General features: G+C 37.8%; 1 protein-coding gene and 1 long non-coding RNA gene across 4 annotated transcripts; both read right to left on the bottom strand.

The window, feature by feature from the left end:
- Positions 1-205: 205 nt before the first annotated feature.
- On the bottom strand, positions 206-4,000 carry LOC103718126 (probable E3 ubiquitin-protein ligase HIP1). 2 transcript variants are annotated; one of them, XM_008806801.4, is made up of 6 exons: positions 2,391-3,995; positions 1,558-2,253; positions 1,064-1,473; positions 850-948; positions 616-762; positions 206-472 (listed from the first exon to the last, which is right to left on the bottom strand). In XM_008806801.4, exons 1-6 carry the CDS (start codon positions 2,494-2,496, stop codon positions 326-328), a joined length of 1,605 nt encoding a protein of 534 aa, XP_008805023.2. In that variant the 5' UTR covers positions 2,497-3,995; the 3' UTR covers positions 206-325. The 2 variants fall into 2 exon arrangements, with proteins under 2 accessions (XP_008805023.2, XP_008805024.2); XM_008806802.4 differs by having other exon boundaries at positions 223-472; positions 1,064-1,431; positions 2,391-4,000.
- Positions 4,001-7,887: 3,887 nt separating this feature from the next.
- LOC113463457 lies at positions 7,888-13,577 on the bottom strand. Of its 2 annotated transcripts, XR_003387702.2 has the most exons (3): positions 11,486-13,577; positions 8,847-10,026; positions 7,888-8,768 (listed from the first exon to the last, which is right to left on the bottom strand). It is a non-coding gene; the product is annotated as an uncharacterized LOC113463457 (long non-coding RNA). The 2 variants fall into 2 exon arrangements; XR_005514376.1 differs by having other exon boundaries at positions 8,847-13,577.
- Between the last annotated feature and the right edge of the window lie 714 nt (positions 13,578-14,291).

The raw sequence follows: 14,291 nt of genomic DNA on the forward strand, positions 1-14,291 counted from the left end.
AAGACATTTTTTTTGTACTCTCTGTCCATTCAAAATATAAAAACAAGAAAACAGCATCTAGCCTTTATTGTTATTGTTATTGTTATATATATATATATATATATAGCAAAGGAACGTTATCCTTCAGCAATGAATGTACCGCTCCAATTATCAAGCCTCGCATCCCGAACATCATTGACAAAAACAAAATCTGAAACGGCTATAATTACACTGAAGAAATGCTTTATTTCCAACCTGGGAACATGTCCTCCATTTGAAAAAGTCAATTTACAAATGAGCAGATTGATTAGACCTATCTAAAACATCATAATTATGGAGGAACAATTTATTTGTCCTTCAAAGTATCTTCCAAGGCCGAGGCTTTGCAGATTGGGCAGACATTCTTTATCAGCAACCATTGCTTAATGCAGCCGGCATGGAAATCATGTCCACAGTTCAGTCTCCCAAGACTTTCTTTATTTCCGTACTCTTCCTGTCAATTCAATAGAGAAAACCATGAAAACAACATCGCGTCACATACATATGATTGTAATTTCGTTCATAGAAGATTTGGTTTTTCATTGTAATCAAGTCAATTAGGCATAGATCTCATTGAAGTGGTTCAATGAACATTACCAAGCATATTGGACACTTTAATTCTTCCTCGTCATCCTCATTCTGCTTGGAAGAACAGTACAATGACTCCATCAAACATCTTGAGATGGCATCTTGAGATAAGCCTGTGCTGACAATTCCAATTCTTTCTCCCAGTGAAAGCAGCTCCTATACCAACCCCAATAACTTGAACTTGTCAGGCAATCTGATGGAAGGGAAAATAGAAGTTTTTTTTTTTTAAAAAAAAATTCTAACCTCATAGCTCATGTTATCAACGTCTAGTCTCATGTCATGGTGCTGATCAAAGAAATTCCTAGAATCATAGAAGGTTGACCGGTCCATTATAGCTACACCCTGGAGAAATAAAGCATGACAGATCAGTCTTCTTGGTGCATGAAAAAAATAAAGTAGCATTTTATTGGGCGGATAGCCAAAGAAAGCTGATTTCATCAACTAATAACATTGTTACCTCAGAAATCCATCTACTGCGATTATTGTCTTCATCTGAGAATGACTGGAATCTATCGTAGAAATTCCTTGCCCTTCCATTCCTCTCACCATTACACCCTATAGTAGTCAGTGGCCTTGGCTGCCTGGGAGGCATAACAGTTTCCATTCCGGGCCGCCCGCCATCTTCCGAATTGACTGCAAAACCAACAGATGGGTAGCTTGCAATGGCCCTATAAGTTCTTGGACCATGGTTACTACGAGCCAGCCCTGGGCCTCGTGTGGGAGGACCCTGAAGACTTGGTAGAGTAGTACTTGAACTTCCACTTGCAATGAAATTGGAGTGGTACCCCCCATCAATCTCTTTACTGTTATTGGTGACACTGCTGCCTGCAAGGGACTGATTTATCTCATGATTGAAGGAACCAACATCTGCAATTGCGAAAACCATGAAGGAAAACAAACTAAAAGATTTGAACTGTATAAACCAAAACCAAATGTACTAATTAAACTAACCTGAAGATAGAACCATTCTTTGGGGATCCATAGATACAGAATTTTGGCTCCATTGCCCTACTACACTCAGACCAGGAGTATCTGCTGCTGAATGAAAATGTTCAGGTACATTGTTAGATGCATGGACCCCAAATGGGACAGTTTCCACATGAAAGCCATGATTATGTCGGGTTCGGACATTCCTCTGAGATCCTTCTCCAGAAGAAAAGACATTACTGCTTCCATAACTGGGAACTACGCTAACAGGATTGCAAGGCCAACAATGAGGACCTGATAAAGGCTTTCGCTGTACTTGCTCATTTGAAATGGGAAGATTGGAAGCACTACCAGAACTATAATATCTGCTGGTGTTCCCTCTGTCAGAAACTATTGAGAGTTCTGGGATCTTTCTTTTATGTGATGCTCTTCCATAGTCCATTTGAGGATTAACTATGCTGCCCGCATCCCCAGTTGCACGTTGGTCAAAGAAAGGAGGTCCATGCTGGACATAACTTGGTGGAGGCTGACTAGAGCTCGCAGCAGATGGAGTACGCAGGTAGAGATCATTTGAGGTTCCAATTGCCATGTAATTTGGAATCTCTGAAGTGAAAGTAGACAATGGAGGACCATTTGATCTGAGAGTCGTGTTAAAATAAGCCACTGAATTTAACCCATTGACTGCTACATTCTCTGAAGAATGGACGAAAGAACCATTTTCTGCAAATGAAATTTCAAAACTAGTCATCTAATTAAGTTTCAAAACACATTCATTAACATGCAGAAGCATGGAGGGGGCCTAAAACCCCCTCCCATTCTCTCAACAGACAATGCAGGCATGGAATTGACAGAGGTACCCAAGTTCGGGTGAGGATCTGGGCATGGATGATTCCAGCTTTGGCCAGAATCCAATTCAGACATTTGGGATTGATTAATCAAGTGCCTATGCCCCATGGAAGACATAGACTTGGATCAGGACAGCATAACAAAATCTACAAAAAAAAAAAAAAAACAAATATCAAAGATCGCAGATTCAGCATTTGAATTCTAGATTGCAATAACACATTCAACTGCGCTACAACACACAAGCATAAAAATGATAGGAAAAGAGACCCTGAATGTTTCAAGAAGCATTATCACGGAAGATTGTTGGCCATTGTATAAATACAAATATGCATTGTCGGCATCAATTTAAAACTCCTTATTGTTCAAAAAGCAGCCTTTAATTGTTTAAATCTTTAAAGAATAATAATTTCTTTTACTGAATGAGAAAAAAAATCAACTCTTCACAGCAATAGACAATAAGCATCCCTGGCAAACAAATGTTATAGCATGACCTGCTATATCTCTCTGCTAGTTGGCTGACAATACAACTTTTGCCAGTGCTAAGGACAGATCCACAACAACATCACAGAAGGCTAAAAAAAGTTTAAGATATGCTACAGAAACCTTTTCTTTTTGACCAGACAACTTGTGATTGATTTAAGATCACATACAGATACATCTTGAATGAACAAAAAAATTGGTTAAAAATAATTGTGTCATCTTAAATCAAATGTAACATGCACACTGTCACCAACAGCCATAGTCCAGAGACTATGCACATCTATATATCTAAAACATATTTTTCCATTATTTCAAAATTTCAGAGTTGAAACACATCAAAATAAAAAATAAAATCACATAAAGAGATGACCAACTCCTGTCATGTTAAACCAGATGGCATTTCTACTCATACAGATCCTGGAACAATTTGACATGAGCACTGAAAGAGAATGAGTTACAGCTCATCTTTCAACTTCCCAAGAAGGGAAAAATAAATCAGTCAATGGTTCAATAACCCAATGGAATGGATCAATAACTAAATTCCATACCAAGAATAGAAAGAGGCAAAATATCATCACTTTCCTGGAGGAGGTGGTGATCTACAACCATATTTGCCAATTCCTTCATCCAGAAGCACATTCCAGTTACACAATGTAGAACTGTTCATGGCTATCTTCAAGGAATATAAATTCATTGTTAGATATGCATATACCCTTCTGAGTTCTATCAACTTCTATTTGATACTGCCTCAAAAAATATTACGATGCATGAAATTACACCATTTGGATCATCCTTATCACAGGTTCTCCCCTAGTTGGTGATTTGAAGCATATGATTTCTTGGTCATTTGGTGAAGCTGAGTATCAAGCAACATGGTGCCACAAAATAAACTTGAACTTCAAGTCAATTTGCAAATTTTGTTTGGGCTTAGGTTCAACCAACTTTTATCATCAAAGATAATAATAATGCTATCAAAACATCCTCTGACCTAGATTGATTGCCTGCACTGAACACTCAAAACACTGAACAAATTAGCACCTGATTTCACTTCTTCTCAGTCTAGCGACCAAGTTATCTAAGTCATTCTTAGTCTCAATATTTTTTTTGAAAACCTTTTTCTTGATTTTATCATTGTAGTATGTCAAAAAAACATTCTTCTTTTATTTTAACAACTTCTATAGATAATTCATTAATTTTGTTTCATGAATTATATTGATTTTTCAAATTTACTAAATTTTGCTTGCTCACAAAGATATTACTATATATATATATATATTCATAATTTTCTGACCCCCATCACCCCTCCCTTAAAAAAAAAAGCCTTTTTTTTCTTAATTACGAACTCTTGGTGTTTCTAAATCTGAATTCATGACTCTACTTTTCACCATCTTGCTAGAACTCTCAACCAAGGGTTTTCAAGAAAATCTCATGGTTTTAAGCAAATATTTGTTGCTACGCAAGCTCCATTTAAGAGTATAAAAACACGATGCTTGTAGCAGAATCATGTACATTATATTTGCTACATACCATCCAGTCTTCTTATAATACATAACAAACAATATATAAAAAGTGTGCTGTCCGCCATGAATAGCAAACGAAATTGCACTTCATATTTATTCTTTCCATCTATATTCTTCCAAATCCCATTATTTTGTGGTACATGAGACTAATTTTCACCATATAGCTAAGCATGCCAGAGTCTCTCCTTGAAGATTAAATAGCCTATACCTTAGAAACTAGAATTTCAAGAAATCATAAGAACATCAAAATGTTGAAATAGCAATACACCCATCAAATTCCTTTTGCTTCTATGTGGCTTTAAAATCAATATTCACATTGCAAATTTATATGAACTCAAATTAAAATAGTCATTCAAGTATATTGGAATTAACATGACAAGAAAGAATACCAACTCAACTATTCAAGAGATAATACTCATTACCTATAATGACAACAGAACCAGTTCAACACTACAGTTACTTCTTACAGGGTAACCTTGAATGTACCAATAACTAAAACCTAAGAGGATAGCTGCAGCAAATGTGGCCAGAAAGATAAAATAGAAGCTCATAATTGGCTTTATGTTATCACCTTTCTGCTCTGGAAGATGTCCCACTGTATTCAATGAGCCAATAATACAGATACACTTTGAGGACCAAAGACCATTTTTCTTAAATTAAATGGAAAGGCATAGTATTTATGAGCAACTAATAATAAAACAGAAGGTACATTTTTTTTGGAAAACAGAAAAAGATACCTACCACATAACCTTGTCCAACCTAAACTGGTATTAGTTCAATCCAAACTTTTCATTTTTCAAAGTAATTGCACATAGCCCATGCACAACTAACTGAAGTGGTTTCAGACTATAGTTCACATCACATTCTTTCTTCCTTTATTTTCTTCATAACTTACGATAGGGAATATTCTGTTCATGTATAATGGGTAACAACGTCTTCTCCTTGTCACAATATTAGCGATAGCAACCGATAAAACAGGAAGGTCAGGAAAACAAAATGAGTAGTATTAAACCCTGCTCCCACTATTTTAGAGAGATCATGATTCATAAGTCAGATCATGTCTATAGAAATGAAATGTTCAATTACTCAAAGCAACTTTGTTTCGTAAGGAAGCCTTTTAACATAGTAAGCCATGTCAGGATATTTAACTGAGCATGCAGACATGTCATCTACAGCAATTCAAAGCATAGGTGAAAAATGTCAGTGGTCATCAGACCAGGAATGGAAATGCATGTTTTTTGATACTACCCATCCAAACAAAGGGTAAAGAAAAATGAACACTCAAATATACAGATTATGCCACTAGAGCATATACTGAATAGCCCAGAAAGGCAAAAGCAGTTGGGTAAAAATCACATTCTTTATAAAACTATTTGATTTAGTCTAAATCACTGCCTAAGTCTGACAGGAAGAACCTCATCTGTTGCATACCTCCAAGATCCATTTGCATATGCCTAAAGAACATATCTTGTCATGTAAAGAGACCAATGTACGGTAGAAAATAACATGGACTTATTTCTGTAAAAACATACTTTGCTCTAGTTACAACTTAAAAGCATGATCTATGACTAAAATTTTTGAAAACTTTTCAAAACTGCAGCAATTTTTCTTTTCGATAAAGCCAGATGACCTCGACAAAAAATGGAAATGTTTTATATTGATATGCTTGCATAACACTGCAGAATCTCTTTTACATTACCCAATAACTTTCTCCTACAACAGGAAGGGAATAGATACCAATGGATCACGAATAGATGCCAATGGATCCAAGGTTCGCCAGACCGACCGTACCGGCATACCGATGAGCACCGGCACCGGTACAGTTCCGGTTCGGTGCCGGCTTGGAACCGGTACCGAACCGGAGCCGCATGCGCAGCCACGCGCGCGCGGACATAAAAAAAACAAAAAAAAAACGCGTCTGCGCGCGTCCGGGACGCACGCGGACGCATCAAATGCCACTCTGTGGCATTTAATGCCCCCACGCGGGCTGCCAGCCTGCGTGGGCACGGTGCCCCGTGCGGGAAACCGCGCTCGAGCATGATTCCCTGTTGAGGAATCGCGCGCGGACGCGCGAGCGGACATAAAAAAACAAAAAAAAAACGCGTCTGCGCGCGTCCGGGACGCACGCGGACGCATCAAATGCCACTCTGTGGCATTTAATGCCCCCACGCGGGCTGCCAGCCTGCGTGGGCACGGTGCCCCGTGCGGGAAACCGCGCTCGAGCATGATTCCCTGTTGAGGAATCGCGCGCGGGCGCGGTTCCTGCGAGGGGAATCGCGCGCGGGCGCGCGTTCTCCGCTCGCGCGTCTGCGCGCGATTCCCAAAAAAAAAAGCGCGTCTGCGGACGCGCGCGGACCCGTCAAATGCCATAGAGTGACATTTAATGCCACTCTGTGGCATTTAATGCCCCCACGCGGGCTGGCCGCGTGGGCGCTCTTCTCCGCTCGCGCGTCCGCGCGCGTTTCCCAAAAAAAACACGTCCGCGCGGACGCGTTAAATGCCACTCTGTGGCATTAAGAGGCCCACGTGGGCTCCAGCCGCGTGGGCGCTCTTCTCCGCGCGCGGAGAAAGAGTGGCTTGGAGTGGAGCCCGCGTGGGCGCTCTTCTCCGTGCGCGGGGAAAGAGTGGCTTGAACCGGTGCCCGGTTCGCACCGGTACCGGCTTGTACCGGCGCGAACCGGGCCGGTTCGCGCCGGTCCAAGTACGGAACCAATCGATTCCGACCCAGTTTGGGTCGGAACTGTTTTTATACGCTGTACCGTACTGATGCCCGTTGGCACCGGTTCGGTACAGGTTGAGCCAACCGGTTCCAGTCGGCTCAGCATACCATGAATGGATCACAATGAAAAGATGACGGAGTTCTAGAGAGAAGCAAATAAACTGTACAGAATGAAAATGAAATGGAATTATACAACAAAAAAAATCCTTACTCCTTAGACATCATTGAAATTCTAAAAGTGACCAATAATGAAAATCTTGGCAAGTAGACTGCAGCTCTGACTGATTATTTCATAAGACCTTACATAATTAAGAGATGTCACCATGCAACTGAGATGTGGTTGCCATAAGAGTAACTTATTCATGGTACTCAGACACGAGTAGCACATGGTATTTAAGAGTAGAACCTTCCACTCCTTTCACCTCTAACTGGTCTCTTTGTATCATCATACAGTCCAGTGAATGATCATCAACAGGGACATATCAAAAGTGTTGGTAGATGCCTCTGCCAAGAATATCAGATGAAAGCAAATTTACTCCTAACCACATGCAGAAATTCAAGAAAAAGCCCAATGAGCTCACTATGCCAAGCCAACCAGCGATAGTTGGCACACATTAAAATCACCACATTGATGCAAAGACAATTGATTCATCAGAAATCCAGCCACTGTCTCAGTGCACAACCTAAATATTATGCTACAAAAGAATCACTGAATATTCAGTCTCGAAAATAATACACATCTAATCACATCAGTTTTAGCAAAGGTATAGAAATCTGAAGGCCTGGAGATGATAGGAAGAGAACTTGTCTGGCTCAAAATTCAGAAATAGGCCTTGGATAAAAAAACAATCATCCCGGCTTTAAATAAAAAATAAGGAATCTTAAGACAGTAATGATAACAAATGGATAACTCAGCATCTCCATTATATGCGTCACTATGACCTACTAGCTTATCCCTGGATCATCATGTCACCAATGCTCTTTGGCATGAACACCAAACATTTTGCAGTTTACACAGAGAAGCTAAATCTAAGGATCCTACAATCCCCAGAATGATGCCAAATCGATGCTTTGGCAAGCTTTGCTGTGGAAAGAGTGGTCGAAGTCGCCGAGAAAACATAGCCTCTGTTTCAAGGAGCATCATGATACTGTTACAATATTTGGCTCAATATGGACAAGATTGCAGCTGCTCATACTCAATGATTTTGATGGAAAACTCAAGATTTCAAATCCTTGTCTCTCTATGACCCAATAAGCCAATAAAATGCCTGCAAAATAATTTATTTCAGTTGATAACCATCAAAAATGATATCAAAACAACCTACCCTTTCATAGAAGTTAACCTATGAATGATTGTTGACCATATAACCCTGATTGAAACAAATTGCTCACCTGATTTTCCCCATAGAAAAGAGAGAGAATATAGGGCTGGAAAATCTAAAACTGGAATCTTTTGGAAGTTAATATGTGATGCAACAGCAAAAGGATTTGGCCAACTCCTAGAGATTTTTGTTCCAAAGGAAAAATTAACCTATTGTAAAGCAGTTTAACACTGCCAAAGCTAAGACTATGCAAATTTTAGAGCAGCCTAAGATGAGAAAAGAAACTTATCTGATGATCTAACCATAAGTTAGGAAGATACATAGGCCAACTTAAACCAAACACCTCACCTGTGAAAACGAATCAAGTCAAATAAATATTAAAGGTCTTCAATTTTCTAAGATCACCAATTTTCTGATATAGCATACCGTGAAGGCTTTTCAGAGAAGCGGTTAGTGTGAAAGCAACATATACATTAATCACCTATAAACGCGCGTGTTAGTCAACACAATCTAATCTTGGTAGTGAAATGTATGAAAATATAACAAATCTAAAGGGTCTCCGAGAAGCACCACAACTGATTATCTGAAGCAGCATTGAGATCTGAAATAATCCAGTGTAAGAACATCTGGAGCCATTGAGTTGACACTTCTTAACCATATTAAGAGAAACACCATTCCTTCCAGAAACTATATATTTTGTTTATAAGAGATTCTCCAAATAAATATTTTAATAAAGAAGTAAAAATAGAGAAAAACAAATTAATAAATGCAACGATTGAACCCATATTAAACAAAGTTACGCTCTAATTCACTGTTAATAGTAATTGTTAAAAAAAGAGGTACATGGAGCTTCAGAGATCATTGAGGGTTAGTTGGGTGAAAAGATCACTAAGGTCTGCATTATCAATATTGTTCCACTTAATTAATGCTTAGCACTGGAGTAAACATGTCTGAGATATGAGTTTGCCTTGCTTTGTTATAAAAAAAATAGAATTAATGGAAAAAAGGGATACCTACATGTTCTTAAGATTTTCACTGAAATGAGGGTTCATAAAAATCTGCAAACCTCACTTTTCTGATGGTCTAAGGTAGTTTGGAACGTTGGTTAATGTTTTGTGCAGAAGAAAATATATTTCAGAATGGAGATGTAGTTGGCTCAGAGTCTTGGCTGGAAGGAGTTAATGGATGAAGGAATCTAGTCAGGGAAATTAATATTTTGTTGATGACCTGTGGACAACCTGAAATACAATGAAAGAAATCCTCAGTTTCCACTTTTTTTTCTTAATTAGTTCAGTACTTCAAAGGTCATCGAAGTAATCATTATATCAATTGAATTATTAGTACAACATGGTTCATGGCAGATTTATTTTCGAGACTAGATATCTAAACTATTCAAATAATTTGTATCAATATAGTTCATAATTTTTTTCTTTTTTCTGCACATAATATTGTTATCTTTCTTTTTATTACTAAACGATTAATGGAATTCTTATATATGGTTTCTCTCCAAGCATAGCCCTACCACTAAAGACTGAACAACAACAGGCAATGATATTTACAGACCTTTTTATGAAAAAATGCGAAATTTTCCAGACAACCGCAGTCTCTGAAGATAAATAAAATGTGTCAATATGTATCTTCTATCAAAAAGATCAAAGTGTTTAAACTTTGAAGTGATCCAATAAGAAGGATTAGATGCTTTAGGGTAACAAACATCAAACCAACACAAGTTAAAAGGACCAACGACACCTGGACATCATACGTTTGCAATTTATGCAAAGAGCTAAAGGCAAAGAAAAAGATAAGCACATGGCTCTCACTGAATATAAAAACATATATTAACGTAATGCCAGAAGTGATCTGGTGAACATTTATATGCCAATATGCATGTAGATAAGACAGTGGGAGTAATGTCTTTGTAAAAAACTTGTCATGAGAGCAAAAAATTTCCAACAGTGATAGGCCTAAACCAAGGGCGAGCTTAAGCCCTCCTCTCCTACACTATATAATCGAACATTTGGCAGGCATAAGTGGGACGTGTAACTTACAGAGGATGGTATATCATTCAATAAGACAAACATGAGTAGAAGTAAATAGGAAATGCATTCTTGTAATACATTTTTTGCCAAAAAAGAAGCAATAGTAATAATAACCATAGTGCATGTGGACAACTGCAACAAGGCATCAATAAGTTCGTGGCTAGCAAATCTCCTGGCACCGAGTTTTCTTGTGCTGCATACATATTGCAGAATAATAAAAGATTGATGAATGCATAAACAGTGGGATTGGGTGACATGGATATGTGTTTATCAAGAGTAAGGCAATTGCTGCACACAAGTGAAATTAATATGAACTTTTACAGAAGCAAAAAATATGATGATATAGATGATGATGGAAAGCCAAATGAAATGGCATGTTCAACAAAGACTGAAGTTGCGGCCAGGAGAAAGCAAACAAATTTGTGAACAACTTAATAGACAGGAAGATAAGATCAAGTAGGTAGAAAAGCTTGACATGAAGCATGAAGCAAGCCAATTGATTTTCTTTGCTAGCTAAGATTTTATTACACATCATAGTTCTGACTCAATTTGTGAAGACCAAGTTCAGGCTCCTGGTTCAGTGAAATGAGTGGATAAACTAAAAATGAAAGATCAGTGTCAAACTGAGTTCCTCCACCGGATTACCAAGACAAGAATATTAAATGGACATGCAATCCAAGACCATGATGTATACTAAAAATGAAGCATCATGGAATTGATCCTTCCAAAAAGAAAGAAAGAAAGAAAGAAAGAAAAGAAAATGGCAGCTTGTCATCCTGGGGAATGAACTAAAAATGCATGAGCACATGCTTTCTTCCATAGCTAATGGAATTCAACAACGATGCAGGTTGCAACAATGCATCAACCAGTAACCATATTATGTCTGCAAATTGGTAAACGCGGTTAAAGGAGAACACAGTCAATGGTGGCTAAGCATGACTCATATCTCAGTCAGCAGACATGCATAATAAATTAACACAAAGAATAATCATCATAAGGGTCATGTATACCAGAGAAACATCTCACCCACGCTGCAGGTGTCAAGACAACCATGTGGAGCATCCACTACATGCATATAGCATAACTTCCTATATTTCATTCTTGTTAAGGAGACACTATTGATCTTCTGAAGCATCCCATCCAACCTAAGCTAGAGACTTGAGAAAATAAAAAGATCAAAATCACATGCATTCCTGCAAAGTTAGATAACAAATAGACTTTGATGTATATAGTACTCCACTACTCCCACATGACTTGAACTCACCTTTGAACCAGAAAATCACTAAAATCCAACCTTATTGCGTAGGTACTATGCAACCAACCAAACTTCCAAAGATGGGCATGGCAACAACCCTATATCAAAGGGAAATTCTTCATTGTGGGCCAAGACTCTCATCCGCAAATTCAAACAGCAAAGATAGTATCAATAACAATCCCACCAACACAATGACAAATGTCCACTAAAAATAATGGTAAAAGGGAAATATGAGCAAATATTTTGGATCAATAAATAAATATAAGGAAGAAGCGGCCACTTTTTACTTCTTTTCCTCTTTTGCTGATGCCACATCTCTCTACTCCCAACTTGGCCCTCAGGAAACAAAAACGCCTTCTACTTCTCCTTATCCAATCAGATCATGTTGCATACAAGAGGATGAAAGGAAACCTAGCCAGCCTCAACAAATGCCAAAGTTTCATGCTTTTTTTTCTCACCACCAATGGATCTTCTCACTATTGCAAAAATACCCAAAAAAAAATATATAACAAATGTTGATAGGTCTCATATTGGGTTTAGGTCCAATAATATTAAATGTTTTGTGCTTTACTTCAAGTTATTTTTTTAATTTTATTGAGTTGTAGGATTTAAGCTTTTCAAGAGTAGGTCACAGAAGTTATAAACTTGAAAAAAAAAATTAATTTCTAGGGGTTTTTTTCTAGTGGATTTAAGTCCCACTTTAAGTAGAACAATTACCTAAAATGTCTTGCTTAAGATCTAGGTTGTATTAAAGAAATAGCTGAACCCACCTAATATCATTCTAAGGTGATCTGAATGGCTTTCCCTAGAGGTTTCTATCAAAATACAGATTTTATCATTTTTGTAAAGTCTGGTTCAAGGTTCGCCAACTGGACCCCCTACTTGTACCATGCTATTACAGTATTTGTACGCGGTACGGTACGAGATGGTGGGGCATACCGAGTGTCGTATGGTACAGTACCGACCGATACAACAAACCTTTGGTCTGGTCATTTCTTGTTGGGAAAGTGAGTAGCTCAGAATAGTCATGATGTAGGTTGATTACCAATCCTAATTTGAGAAAAACTTATGTAAATTAGAAACAAAGGTTAAGTACTGGTAAGTTAGGCATCCTTTTAGAATTAATTAACTTCATTTTGCAATTATTTTAGCATCTAAAAACAAAGTACCATGAAAAGTGGTTCACAATTTAAATAAATTAGTTCCTTATTTAAATTAGTTCATTTCAGCTGGTTTTTTCCCTTAATTCTTGTCATTCTGCCCACTCAAATTCTTTTTACCTCAATTCCACCCTTGAACCTTCTCTTTTGCCTCACATTCCTCTTTTATTTGATGTTATTTGTTGTTTATTAACAAAAATTCTTTCAGCATGTTACATAATTAACTCATAGCCAAAACACTAAGGAGCTGCATCACTAACCCTTTGTTCCATGTTAAATTAAGGAAGACCACCGTGTAAATTCACCAAGCAAAGATTTGGAACTTACAAAGTCCTTCCTTTAAAAATAAATAAATAAAGAATCATCACCATGAAAAAATTAGTGAAACTTCATTTATAAGTCCTATACTCAAAAGTGACCAAATGATCGTTTCCTCCTTCCAAACATCATTTCTATTTAGGATATACAGTTTGATTCTTAACCTCAAGTTGAAACTTGAAGATATTTCTTCCTCTGATGACTGACCAAGCAAAATATTTGGATCTTACAAGATCCCTCACCAATAGTCACTTTGAAGAAGATTCAGCAACACTTCATTTAGGATGTCCTTGTAAGTCTCCCATCTCCAAATCTCTATTTTCCTCAAAAACTAGATTCTAGAAGGATACCCTAACACCAGTTAACCTTAGCCATAGAGATCACATTTCACTTAAGCAAGTGATAACTCATCACTTAAGCAAGTGATAACTCATGTATCTTCACATTTTCCTCCTACCCAAAGCAAGGTACTCCAAGTTCTTGCTGATATGCAAGGTTTTGAAGTATCGAGCAGTTTGGCATATATCCCTCCAAACATATCGTATCAAGGGCTTCTCACTACAAGGAGATTCAGTTTGGTGCAAGAGACTTGGTTCAGATGAAAACTATCCGAACAGTCCCCAGTCAACCAAATCAAGGCTGAAGCAGTTCGAGGGTGTATCAAGGTCAATCCACCATGAACCGAGCATTGCTCAGGGAATGGTTTAAAAGGCTATTCTCCATTTGAAGGCGGAAATGAGAGGAAGGAAGAGGGATGCACTGCTTCAGGAATTTTCACACCAGATCGACCTATCTACAACCATTTCTGCACCTGTTATGTGTACATGCTACCAAAATTGGATCTGTAGTCAATTCGATTGAGGCATGCTCAAGTTCCAAGCAGATAAGGACCACAAGTATCATAAACTTCAACTTGATTATATGTTTTCAAACACATGGATAAATCATAAAAAAAAAGAGAACATAAATTAATGCACCAAAAGAAATAAGGCGAATGATCTAAGAAAGTGCATTCAATGATCTTGTACCTATGCTATAAAATTTTTTAATAATTAAAAAATTGATAAAAATTATGGACAAATAAGCTCATGTCGGGTAC

The sequence above is a fragment of the Phoenix dactylifera genome, chromosome 12, assembly GCF_009389715.1.
Source record: "Phoenix dactylifera cultivar Barhee BC4 chromosome 12, palm_55x_up_171113_PBpolish2nd_filt_p, whole genome shotgun sequence".
In the NCBI taxonomy this organism is placed as follows: Eukaryota; Viridiplantae; Streptophyta; class Magnoliopsida; order Arecales; family Arecaceae; genus Phoenix; species Phoenix dactylifera.

Excerpts from the sequence above, each read along its gene's own strand:
- LOC103718126 (XM_008806801.4), bottom strand. The coding sequence starts at position 2,496 with ATGTCTTCCATGGGGCATAGGCACTTGATTAATCAATCCCAAATGTCT. Across the intron at positions 763-849 it reads TTGATAACATGAGCTATGAG|GAGCTGCTTTCACTGGGAGA; the intron begins GTTAGAATTTTT and ends GGGTTGGTATAG. Across the intron at positions 473-615 it reads TAAAGTGTCCAATATGCTTG|GAAGAGTACGGAAATAAAGA; the intron begins GTAATGTTCATT and ends TTGAATTGACAG.